This window comes from Megascapheus bottae, chromosome X (genome assembly GCF_031878675.1).
Source record: "Megascapheus bottae isolate mThoBot1 chromosome X, mThoBot2.hap1, whole genome shotgun sequence".
In the NCBI taxonomy this organism is placed as follows: Eukaryota; Metazoa; Chordata; class Mammalia; order Rodentia; family Geomyidae; genus Megascapheus; species Megascapheus bottae.
Genome location: NC_143547.1, coordinates 63,461,799 through 63,475,756, shown reverse-complemented (window position 1 = coordinate 63,475,756; position 13,958 = coordinate 63,461,799). Strand labels below are relative to the sequence as shown.

The following is a 13,958-nucleotide window of genomic DNA, read 5'->3' as shown; positions in this document are numbered from 1 at the left end:
GTTTTGTGGATTCTGAAAAGTCTATTTCAACTACTCAACTGTAGCGTGAGAGAAGTCAGTACAAGAATAAACAAAAAGTTTATTTGTAAAAAGAAAAGGCTGGATTAGGGCTGCAGGTCTCAAATTCTTCTGTTTTATCCATTACTTGACCATTACCAAGACTGATGCCCTTTGGAGATAGATATCACTTTGTTTTTTGTTTGTTTGTTTTTTTGTTTGTTTTGCTTTTTAAATTTTTTAATTAAAGAATTTATTAACATTGATTTTTACATCATATTTCAAATGACATGTTTAACAAACAAGCATTCAAGAAGGGAATCTCTATATACAATCACTGGCACTTAGTTTTTAGAACATAATCAAAATTAGGCTAGGGGTTTGTATATCATAGAAACATATTAATTTATGAAATAAAATATTCTGTCTATAGAGTCATAGGTTTTTATGTCTATGTAGTTATGTTTATATTTCCAATACCATGTCCATAGCATTGGGTATGCAAATACTGAATCTTCTCTTTTGTACTGTTTGGATCTAATAGCCACATATTAAGGATACCATGCGCCTTTTGTTCCTTTGGTCTTGACTTGTCTCACTCAACATGATTGGCTCTAGATTTTGCTATTTTGAATTAGTGTCCATAGAGGGACTCAAACTTAGAGCCTTGGATACTTGCTTTAATTTTTTTTCTCCAGGGTTGCACTCTACCACTTGAGGAGCTACTCTTCTTGTTCTGGCTTTGTACTGGCTGAAGACTTTTCTGCCCAGACTACTTTCAAACATGATCTTCAGATTTCATTCTCCTGAGTAGCTAGCATTTTGAGTGTGAGCCATTGGTGCATGGTAAAATGCCAATTTGAAAAGCAAAAATAATAAGCTGCTTTATGAGAGCAATAAGTGTAAGAGCCGGGAACAATGGCTCACACCTGTAATCCTAGCTATTCAAGAGGCTGAGATCAGAGAATCAAGGTTCAAAGCCAGCCCAGGCAATACAAAGCCTAGAGTCTTATCTCCAATTAATCACTAGAAAACGGGAAATGGGGCTGTGGGTCAAGGGTAGGGTGGTAGCCTTGAGCTGAAGAGCTTAGGGACAGCACCCAGGCCCAGAGGTAGGGCAGTAGCCCCAAGCTGAAGAGCTCAGGGACAGTGCCCAAGCCAGAGTTCAAGCCCCATGATCACCCCCCACAAAAATAGGTATGGGGTAAGGAATCCTAAAACAGAAAAATTAGGCAGCCACATATATGACATTCTTCCAGGAGTGAGAAAGGTTGTCTTTCCTCAAAGTATTTCCTCGATCAGCTAACTGGGCTATAAGAAATTCGTGACAGAATTGTTCTACTAGATTAAAGCATTGTCCTGAATTTAAAGGGCATGTAGGTAATTCAGAGTGAGTGACACGTTACTAGTGCATTAGTTTATCAGATCAACTAGCTGACAGTTGGAAATGAACAAGGTGCAGGGGGAAGGAAGTCAAGATGAACTAAATGTCTTTGTGAATTACTTAAAATTTTTCATGTTTGGCACTAAAAATATGCTTTTACTCCATTACATGCTTTGCTATATACCTCATCTTCTGTCAGAATTTCCTCTCTAGGAATTCATTTGAGTTAGTTCATGTTTGACTTCAGAAATAAATATGTGAGTAACCTTGAGGAAAAAGTAGACATTTAGAATGAATTAATATTTTTAAATTAATATTTTTGCTACTAAAAAGACTTGCTTTATATGCTCTTGGCTCCAACATGCTTAATTAGCAGGGACAAGAGCCATAGACTTACAACTGGCATTAGGAAAAGACCAAATATCTTCTCCCGGTTTCTTCTTTTAAGTTTTGTTTGGAACTTTGTTGCAAAGTAGGCAATGTGCCATGGTTGGAGGTAAAGTTGTCTATTTTCATATCTTTCATACTGCAGAAATAATGTGACAAGTATTTAATGGAAATAGTAAAGCCTTTGGATAAACTCTTCCTTTTATTTTTATTTCTTCTAAACCATATAAAGATACACATATAAAGATGAAAAGTCATCTAATAGTAACTAAAGTCTTCTAAACAGGAATAAATGATCTCTTTATGGAAAAACTAATGAAATCAGAACTCAGATCTTAGAATAGAAATATTGAGTGTGCAATGAAACTTTGTAAGGAATGCTAAAAAGAAGCCATTATTTCATGGCCATCCTTTAGCATTTGTGTTCTAGCATGCAGTATAGCTGTTTTACCAATGTTTATAATTTATTGTCCTGCTTGCCCCCATACAAATTAGGTTCCATGAGGGCAGGTTTTTTTTATTGGTGGTGTGCTTTGTGTTTGCTAGACTAGTGTTCTACCACGTGGGCCATGCACCTGGCTTGAGGAAAAGTGATTTTTTTTCTTAGTATACTGAAGAAAAAAAGTCACAGGTCCAGTGGCTAGAAAAACAACTTGGCATTTAGTAAATACTCAATGAATAATTGTTAAATGAATGAGAAAAGTAAGCAAGTTAGAAAGCAAGATGGGACAGCAACTGCAACTATATTCTAGCTAAAAGCAAATAGGGAAAAACAATGAAAGTAAATAAACAATGATTTTGATTCAAATTCTTATTTCTCAAGTTGTTTTTAACTGTTTTAATAAAGAAACATACTTTCCAGAAATACAATACATTTTGAAATTTCTTTCTTTCCCATGTACGTATGCATGTATATATGTAAGCATGCATGCATTTTCAGTATTACTGGGTATAAATTGCACTAAGGCCTCATGTTTGTTTGGTTTTCTTGCTCAACTGGCACTCTACCACCTGAGTGATGCCTCCAAACTGCCTTTCAGCTGGTAAGTTTTCTGCCTAGTATACCTTTGAGCCATGAACCCGTGCATCTTTTTAAATTTTTGTACCGCTAGGATTACATGACAACTGTTTTCCATGTTATTTTTATGATTGCATCTCCCTTCTTGCCATAGTGTACTTTAGGCTTCCTATATTTGATGGGAGACATGTGTGTGGAACTTTATTCAACCATTAGGAAGACTAAATTTGTCATCTGCATGGAAATGAATGAATATGGGAAAATTCATACTGAGTGAAGAAAGCCATGCCCATAAAGACAAAATGGCACACGTTTTCTCACACATCAACTATACCCCCTTGTGAACAAGCAGAGGAATATATAATCAAGTTGAGTAAGTATAGTATATGCAGCAGTGAATGCCATAATAATAAACCTATTGAACTACTAACTGTTCCACAGATTGAGTATCAGGAATATGAAGCATGTTTTGATTGAGGGGGATAGGCTAGTGGGAAGAGAATGGATGAATGGAAAATGGAATTATAGACAAATACAATTACAGTACTCTTCGAAAAAGAAAATAGGAAAATAAATAACTTTTAGGGGAAGGAATGGGTAAGAGTAGTTAGGAAAGGGTGAACGATGAAAATGAGCCAGACACATAAATTGATAGTGAACTATAACCCCTATGTACAACAATTTTGAAGATAAAAATTCAAAAATATGAGATGAATAAGAAAAAATAAAATAATACAAATAAAAGAATACATACTCCAAATGGAAGCTTGATAAGGTGGCTCAAACCTGTAATACTAGATACTTGAGAGTAGCCATATGAACAAAGACATCTCCCAGTGGTACAGAAACTTAACTAAGAACAGTGATCAAATTAATAATTGAGACAAAGATTAAGATATAAAAATGATGCAACAAATGGATACATTATTAACTTATCTACTATACATTTCTTGCTTAAATATATTAACTGGCATAAATCCCTAATTTGTATGATTGTAATTTGTTTCCCAAATAATAACTAAAAAAATTCTTATCCAATAACCTTGAGGCCAAGATTTTCCATCTTAGGACTATTGATAAGAGATAGTGGTCATCGGTAATCCTGGATTCCAACAACAGATACAATTAGCACCTCTTCGTTTTTTAGTGGTAGTAACAAAAAACAAATGTTTCTAGACCTTGCAAAATATCCCTTGGAAGGCAAAAATCACCGTTTAGTGTGAACCACAGGCCTAAATTATCACCACCCAATTCAGTCTTTTAGCAGTTACTTTTGGCCTAGATAATTTGCTGTCAGTCAATAAGCACAGCTTTCAGTCAATTAGCAATTGAAGTTTGGTTACTGCTCACCCAACCATATGGTGGACAACCTTTAGATCATAATAATTAGATGATAACGGCTTGTCTGGAAATAAAACTGCTGTTTTTTTCCTTTGAACTCAGCATGGGGCACTAAAGTTAAACACCAAGGTGATGTTGGAGAGAACAAAATGAAAAGGGTTTCTTTGAACATGAAAGGTCATTCAGAAGTAAAACAGTGATCATGACCAGTTTATGTGTCACTTTTTCTACAATATATTCCTTGAATCTTCCAAAATGAATGCCTCTCCAAAGTGCTTACCTCTTCTTTCTACATATGGATCATATTTAATTATTATAATTTCTTTCCACTAGAATGGAAATCTGGAGGGCAAACAATTGGATTATTAAATCTTTGCTTGTTTGGTTCAATCACTACCTTCTAAATTCATTAAGTCACTTGTACACGTGCTTAATAAGTAGCCCTGTGCCTGACCCATACTAGTTCAGTTATACTATAAATCCTGGAGGATATGGTTTTGGACACATTACAGGTTAAACAAATGAAGATGGAGGCAGAAAAGCACATGGTAGTGTTATGTAGATGAAAACAGAAGTGTGGAAGAGTGCTTCTTAGAGAAAGTGACTGAACAACTTGATCAATAACAGGAGGAAGAAGGAAGGAGGAAACAACCAGACAAAAGTGGTTCCATCGACAGAATTCCAGGCAGTCTTTCCTCTAATTGCTTCAGAGGGGACTAGGGCATCTTTTTTTTCTGATAAAAGGGGAATAATGAATATTCACAGAAAGATGAGCTGGGGACTGGTGGCTCACACCTGTCTGTAATCCTAACCACTCAGGAAGCTAAAAACTGAGGATTGCTGTTTGAAGCCATTCAAGGCAGAAAAGTCTGTTAGAGTTTTATCTCCAATAAACTACTAAGAAGCTGGAAGTGGTGCTGTGGCTCAAGTGGTAGAGTGCTAATCTTGAGCAACAGAAGCTCATGGATAGTGCCCAGGTCCAGAGTTCAAGACTCAGGAAGGGCAAAAAAAGGAAGGGGGGGGGGCGTGAGCATGGCCTAGTGGTAGAGTGCTTCCCTAACATGCAAAAAGACCAGAGTTCGATTCTTCAGTACCACATACACAGAAAAAAGCCAGAACTGTGGCTTAAGTGGTAGAGCGCTAGCCTTGAGGAATGCCCAAGGACAGTGCTCAGGCCCTGAGTCCAAGCCCTATGACTGGCAAAAAAGAAGAAGCAAAAACAGGTGAATCAGAAAGAATTCAACAAGAAGGTAATCATACTCATCTCAGGGATCTCCATGTGGAGGTTGTAGCACATACCCTTTGATAGATATCTCTGAAAAGCCTTTGGTCAATGCCAAGAAGCCTGGAAAAGGTCATGTTTATTCTGCATTGCTTATAACTTTCCTATATTTGCTGGCCTTTGGAAATCATTCAGGAATGACTTATTTGTGGGAAACAAATCTATGGAGAATTCTATGCAAGAATTAATGATAATACACTTTGTATTCTAGTTTTAATTCATACTAAACATTATTAATAATGCCTTGAATTGGTTTTGATATGTTTTCATTGTGATTATTATAAAGCCTTCAATTTTTTTTGGTCAATTGTGGGGCTTGAACTCAGGGCCTGGACACTGTCTCTGAGCTCATTTTGAGCCACAGTGTTACTTCTGGTTTTTCTGGTAGTTAATTGGAGATAAATCTCAGTGACTGTTCTGCTCTGGTTGCCTTGGAATTGAGATCCTCAGGTTTCAGTCTCCTGAGTAGCTAGAATTACAGGTGTGAGCCACCAGCGCCCAGCTAATACCCTCAATTTTTAAAAGACTTGTTAAACAGACCAATTTAGCTTGTTATAAACAATTCTGACAGCTTTGAGAGATATTTTTAAAACCATTTATGATATAAGGCCGTATAGTATGAAGCTAATTGAAAGGACCTCCAGGATATTGAAACAAAAGCCATATAACGAATGATTGTTGTCCTTTATGTACTATGTTATCTCTCATCTCCTTTGCTGTCCCTTGGGTATCTCATATTGTTATAGTAACTCACTTTGTTATCTGATATATTGAATTTATTTGTATTTAGTTATTTGAAATTTGATAGGGAAGGGGGGAAAACCAAGACGGGTGGGGGGGTGGGAGGGAGGGTAATGGGTACCAAGACATGTGAAAGGGTATCAATGTATATGAATAAAGGCACTTTCTATCTGGCAAATATCATGTAACCCTTTTATTAATTACAATAAAAAATATTAAAATAAAAAAATAAAAAAACATTTATGATATATTTTAAGTGGGTTTTTTTTTATCATAGGGCTTGAACTCTGGGCTGCAGCACTGTCTCTGAGCTCTTTAGCCCAAGGCTACCACTCTACATCTTGAGCCACAGCACCACTTTCGATTTTCTGGTATTTAATTGGAGATAAGAGTCTCAGTCTTTCCTGCCGGTGCTGGCTTTGAATCGCGATCCTCACAACATACCCTCCTGAGGAGTTAGGAATACAGGTGTGAGTCACTGGCACCCAGCTGCTATTTTTAAGTTTTATAATATTAATTTAAAATGTATTCTATTTTAAAATCTTTTAACCATTAGGAATTTTTGTGATGCTGGGAAATCTGGATATTCTTTAAATTACATAAACTATGTGTACTATTGCAACATACTCCTTTAATTACTCTTGATATAATTTCTATAATACCCATGCAAGGAATAATAATATCAGAAAAAGAGGACATTCACTTCTGGCCCAAAGAAAAGAATCAAATAAAATACAAGACATGATGGTTGACATCTTTTCCTTAAATTCAATGATACCATATAAGACATAGTAAAGTCTGCTCTCCAGTACAGCTGGGGAATGAAGTATTCTGGTCAAATATTCTACTTTAATAGAGTTACCATATATTTTACATGGATCACCTATTTTCAAAGACTTGCAATATATCAAAATAAACCTAAGGCTATGTAGCCAGGGTGGTCCCAGCTGAGCTCAAAGGGAATTATCTGAGTGTATGTGATTAACTAGAGGGAGTTGGTAGGCCCTTAGGTGTCTATTTGCATGAAATGATATATGCTGGCATTTTATTTATCCTTGGCTTCCAGGAAAAGGAAGATCGACACATAGATGCTTGAACAAAAGGGAGGAAGCAGAGTAATGAAGTGGTTCATGGTGTTATGGTCTCCTTCAGGTAGCTATGATTTGAAACATTTTTTAAAGCCCCTCAGGAGAAAAGGATCATAGTAGAAGTAGAAGGAACTGTTTTAATGAACTCTCCTGTGAAACATGGCTACTGATGCACTGTGCACTATGCTACTGTGGTTCAATGGTGAAATTGGAGCAGTAGGAGATTGTACCCTTGGCCCATATATAGGCACTCTCATTGTATATGACCTCCAGCTGTTGCACCCCAAAGAAAACACCTAGCAGGAAGGAACTAGATCTATAGCAAGACATAGTTACAGAGGGTTTTTACCTATTTTGTTCAATGCTGTATATCCTAATCCTTGTAGAGTAGGAGGGACTCAGTAGCTCATTTATGCACAAATAACAAATAGTGAACATAGATGACTCATTGTTAGCATGTATGAGATAACTCCAGATATACTGTAGAAACAGGGATTGCAAGAACTTGAATCTTGCCAAAGGTTATCTGGGGCAAAAGATTAATTGGAATATTTGTATTGCTGTTACTAAGGCCATAGTTCTTTGAATTCCCAAGCAATGAAACTTGGAGACAGGCATCTTACCAAGAAAATTAAATTTTTACCAAAGCACACCAGGAGTTTTCAGTTTCTCAAGGTCATTTTCATAATATTAATTACTACCCTATTGTTAAAGCAAAGAAAAATCACCTTATAGAGCATAAAATAGATATTTCAGGTTGCTAGAATTCCAGGGAAAAATAACTACCAGATTTATAACACACATATACAACTAATGTTTCCTTTAAATGCTATGAACTCTGTGAATCCAAGGTCTTAATGTGTGTCAAAATACCAGTCTGGAATTATGCACACAATGTTTTTATGCAGAAATTCATTCTAATTTCGTTAAAGGCAAATTACCCTTAATGAATGAATAAAATTTAGTGTATATGATCAATTTATCCTTGTAAGTATAGTTAAATACAGATATTCACTTTGGTTTTCCAATTATAGTTCAGACTTAGACAGGATTGAGAACTTGGAAAGGGGAAGATGGCTTAAGAAAGATGAGAGGTTCTTGAAATTAACTGTCTTCATAAGACAACATGCTTACAGAGAGCTATCAGAAAGGTAGCTCTTAAAGAATAGTTATTTAAAACTGAAGGAAGAACATCTTTGACAACTGATCAAAGTTTGGTCTTTGTTTCCATGTTTTTTGCACATACTATGAGTCCCATTATGGCATAAAGACAATTACACAATGGCCTCTCAGTCTTCTTTTTTTTTAATTTTTTTATCTTAGTCTTCTTGTAGGGTTTTGTTTATATTTCTGTTTCATAATGTAACATAGACTGCCCTTGAATGTAAGATCAATCCAACTATAGCAACTCAAAGTGTTGAGATTACAAGTTTGAATCATGAAGTTTCACTTATTTTAGTTTGATACTACGTGTTGAAAATTTCTCAGCCCAGTAACTCATGTAACTTTCTACACTGCGCTTTTTCTAGTGTGAAAAGAAAGTAAATAAATGCCTGTAGTCTATTGCGAATCAACCATAGATTTTATGGACATTAAGTTCTTTTTTTTTGTTGTTGTTTTGCCAGTCCTGGGCTTAAGCTCAGGGCCTGAGCTTGGACGTTCTCAAGGCTAGAGCTCTACCACTTGAACCTCAGCAGTACTTCTGGCTTTTTCCTATGTATGTGGTACCGAGGAATTGAACCTGGGTCTTCGTGCATGCTAGGCAAGCACTCTACCACTAGGCTAAACTCCCGGCCCCATTGAGTTCTTTTGTAAACAATATTTTACCAAAACCCCCCACCACAGTTCTTTTGTAAACAATTTTAATTGTGAAAGTTCAGATATATCTTGGGGAATTGGGGACTTCATTCCCTAAGGTTATTGCCATAGTCCAGTAGATAATTGGTAGAAATCAAGAACTAAACTAGTGTCATAGAGCTTGAAAAAAATAGACAGGTTCTAAAAACTATCAAGGGGATAGAAGCAGCAAAATGGAACAATAACATAAAACTCCATGAATACATAACACCCTTTGGCCTGTGAACGAGCATTTCAATGCTCATCTCAAAGCTGATCCAAAGTTTATCAAATAAACATTTGCACAGATTTTTTTTTGTTGAGAGAAAAACTAGTGCCATGAAATGACAACATTTTAGTTTTAAATCATGTCAATGCATCTAATAAGTCTACTCTGCATCATTCCTATATTTCTCTTCTATGAAGTATAGAATGAGGGCACACACAAGAAATATTTACTGAGTGCCTGGGTAACATATTGTTCATTAGAAAAACTAAACAAAAACACATAGAAGCAGCAGGAAACTGACAGATTGAAAAGAGAAAGGAACTGTTTTCTATAATTTATTTGAAGCTATGAAAGTTATTGAAGTATAATACTTGCCTCAAACACTTTCTCAACAGCAGAAATTAATTTTTATGCCTAAGTAATATATTGTATGGTGGCAAAAAATAAAAGGTTCACTGATTTTGAATATTCTATTCAAAATATCTCAAAAGAGAAAAAGGAATGTATAGTCAACTATTTGAACTAGCAGAATGAGTGAAGTGTAACAAAAATATTTTTAGACAATTGCATGGATATGAAATTTGAGTTTCTTCCACAAAATATTTAACTTTAATTAATTGGTTATTAATTAATCATACCAACATTATACACTGATGAAATCTGAAAGAAACTAACTAGAAAGACAATGTAATTTCTGAATTTGGAAATATTTCCAATTATACATATCCAATATAACTAACATACATTTATGTTTCATACCATTGATATTTTCATTACCAGAATATTTATAACGCAATATATAATATATAATACAGCTGCTATTCATTTGAATGAGGTTAACTTGAAAAAAGTCTTAATTTATAATGTCAATTCTTTTGATTTATTTCTATTTTCCTCATCTTTTGGAGGGTATCTTTCCCTGAGGATGAATTTTTTGTATGTGCTTTTGTTTATGCTATACATGCCAAACAGATCTCCCAAGATGAAACTCTAAGCTCATTTGGAAGTAATTTTTGGTAGCACATGAATCAGAACTCTTATTTTCTTCTCAGCACTACTGGTATTTTATTGCTTCCATCTACAGTCCAATATGCTTTTAACGCTAAGAACCCTGAGGCCAAACACACAGAGCACTAAGAAAATGGGAACTTCTAGCGATTACAATTTTTGTCTCTCTTTCAGGGTTCTTCCCTCCCCTAGGAGAGGGAAATCACTTTATGCTCACTATGAAACAGGAACATGGTAAGCACAAATGATTGACTGAAGTTGTTGATGTTGATTTAGGAGTCTTCAACTTATAGGTCAGGTATAAAACCTTTAAACATGCTTATCAAAGTCTGCTTGTCAAACTCCTATGAATTTTTTCTGGACTCTGCTCAAATGCCAAATTCTTTATGAAGGCTTTTCTAGCCAGCACAAGCAAATATAGATGATTCTTCCTTTTTATTAATATCATACTTTAATACATTACTATGGCAGAATGTAGCACATTATATTGCATTTATTTTCCTCCTTCAGTCATGGAAATAGGCTATTCTCTTCCTTTGATTTCTGAATGAGAATTTTAGCCAATTAAAAACTTGGTTATCAATTAGTAATTGAAAGTCATAAAAAAATCAATGATAATAATCTATAACAGCACAGCACAGGTTACAACCTCTTTTTTTACTTACTAGTAAACACACATGCAGTAATAAGCACCCTAATTTATACATGAAGACACAAACATCCAAAGAGGTTACAAGATCAGCACAAGTTCAAAAATGCTACACATTGCATACCTTGTTCTTGTGTCAATGAGTGGGTAAGAATTTGTACACAGACTTGAGAGTGCTACTGTTATGTAAAGAAAACAAAGGAATGGTTGGCTGGAAGTACAGAAGGTAAGTGCACTTGAGATTGGTGGCACATCGTAGGATATGGTTACTTGTTTTGAAAACTAATCAGGTCTCAGGAAGTACAGTACACATGAAACTAGAGAAAAGAATGTCAGACTAATCTCAATGAGAAGGCTCTGTGACAAATTCTTTTTTAATCATGCTACATGGGCAATGAAATCAGTAGAAAGAAAAAGACATAATTCATACAAGTCTGCCATTTCTAAAATTCTGACCACAGCTCACAAACTAGTAAAGTGGCAGGAGTTCTTAGTGATCATTACCATAAGCCTTTCTTTTCTTATAGTACCCTAAGCCTTTCTTTTTACAACCAAACAAAACAAAGCTACAAGAATAAAATGGATAGCTAGAAAAAAATAAAGGACTTACTGAAAGTCACACAGCCAATTAGTGGCAATACAAAGACATAGAATTCAGTCTTCTTAAAAATAATATTTTTGGTAAAGTTATAATTTAAAAACAATACAAGAGTAATAACTCTTGCAGGTAGTTTGGCTCAGTGGTTGAGTGCTTGCTTTGCATACAGGAAGAGTGGGGTTCCATTCCTCATTAGAATATATATAGAAAAGCCAGAAGTGAGTGCTGTGGCACCAGTGGTAGAGTGCTGGCCTTAAGGAGAGTTCAAGGACAGTGCTCAGGCCCTGAGTTTAAGCCCCAGGACTGGAAAAAAAGAGAGTAATAACTCTTGTAAGCATCTGGTTAATGTGACGAGACATAGGCTATAACACAAGAATTGCCTTCAAAACAAACAAACTGTGCCAGGCACTATTGGTTCATGCCTACAATCCTAGCTACACAAGAGGCCAAGATCTGAGGATTTTTAGTTTGAAGCCAGCCTGGGCAGAAAAGTCTGCAAGCTTCCTATCTCCAATAAATTACAAAAATAGAGCCTAAAGTGGCACACTGTCTCACATGACAGAGCTGCCATCATTGAGGGAAAAAGCACAAGGACAGTGCCCTTGCTCTGAGTGCAAGCACCGAACCACCTTCTTCCTCACCACCCACAAAAATATAAAAAGAAAAGAAAGCAAGCTTTGCAACATGAGAAAATTACTCTATTTACTGTGGTGCTTCTGCATGTATTGAGAAAAAGAAGGCATATAAAGTGAGAGCCAATGGTTTCAAACTTTGATCCATGTCAAAACAAGACATTTCTAATGGAGACTGCTAATATTATGTGTGTATGTGCACATGTATGAGTGGGGTGTGTCCAATTGCCCATGGACAATTTGTGCAAACATAATTCTTGAATTTTTTCATTTTAATATGTTTACAGAAGTGTATTTCAGATATACATTTCCTTCTGACACAGTATTTCCCCTTTCTATAGAAGAGAAGACAATGAATTTGCTAATAAACAACAATCCTGCTGGGGTTGTTTGCCAGGTTCCTTCTTTTTTAGTATATATATATATACAAACATTTGCCTATTTCATGTTAACTATTGTTGATGCCTGTCTATTTATATCATAATAGCCTGTGTCCTTCCTTCTACTTGTTTGTTAGATTAGGATCTGTATTAATATTACATTTACATATTATAGACTTTGTTATGATTTCTTCTAAGATCATAAAGAGCACATTAACTGCACAATCCGAACTAATTCTAGTATGCATTGTTACAAAGCTACAGACAATAACCAGAGACCGCATTCGGAAAGCAAATTATGTATTCAAAAGCATTTACATAGGTCAACTTAAAATCAGTTTCCTATTTAGGCTGCAAAAGCAACTTCTTCATTGATCCCAATATATACTTTAGTAAGTAAAATAAGATTTTAGACATTAATTTTAAGCTGTGGGAAATAACATCATATGTAGGCAGGTTTACTAAAATACAGGATAACTCATTGTCTATAAAGGTTTTTTTTATAATATTTATTACATAAACCTAGAGTTGTAGGTAATTCATTTAAGTTCCCATTATTCAATCCAGCCAATTATTTTTTTCATATATTTTATTTTAATTAATAGAAAGATTACATTATATTCACCAGATAGAAGGTGCATTACTTCTTATACATTGATACCCTTTCTCATGACATGGTCCGTTTCCCTCCCCATACCCCACCCCTCATCTTGTTTTCCTCCCTTCCCTATTTGACTTCAAATAACCAAGTACACATGTATACAATATATTGATAACCAGGTGAGAATTGTAACACTATGAAATAACCAAGGGACAGCAAAAGAGATGAGAGATAACATAGTACATTAAGGACAAAAATCACTCATTATATGGCTTTTATTTCTATATCCATAATTCTATATGGCCTTAAGTATCTAGGTTTTGTTCTATTGTAAATCTCTGCTAGGAGAGCCCAAGGTTTCTACTGATTATGACAAATGAGGGAAACTAGTGAGCCTATGTTCCTTTGAGTCTGGCTAGCCAATTATCTTTATTCAAGTATAAAATCAATATAGTCAATGGGCACATAAAATTTTCAAGAAGATTAGAACCAAGAAAAATAGGTGTTACGATAATTCAAGATAGAGTACTCACCAAAAATAGACTTCGGAAGTTGTTGAGATCACCAAAAAAGTCTTCTATGCTCACAGTCTTAGAATCAAAAATGAAGTATTCTCCCAGATTTTCGTAGAGCTTTATCATGTTATTGTGCATAGTGGATAACTTTTCAAATTGTTCTCTGGCAGTTTTGGTAAAGTTGTATCTTTGTGTTAAGGAACAACTAATCCAATAGAATTTCAGAGACAATCATTAGATGTTAACATTGAATTAAGCCGTCATTTTTATAA

At 35.2% G+C, this 13,958-nt stretch overlaps 1 protein-coding gene across 6 annotated transcripts in view; it reads right to left on the bottom strand.

Moving 5' to 3' along the window:
* Diaph2 (diaphanous related formin 2) overlaps positions 1-13,958 on the bottom strand; it is an 809,447-nt gene that overhangs the window by 233,079 nt on the left and 562,410 nt on the right. For all 6 annotated transcript variants that reach the window (XM_090326172.1, XM_090326173.1, XM_090326169.1 and 3 more), the window contains one exon: positions 13,705-13,869. In XM_090326172.1, coding sequence (XP_090182298.1) covers positions 13,705-13,869 — 165 coding nt within the window. The remainder of the gene's footprint in view (positions 1-13,704; positions 13,870-13,958) is intronic.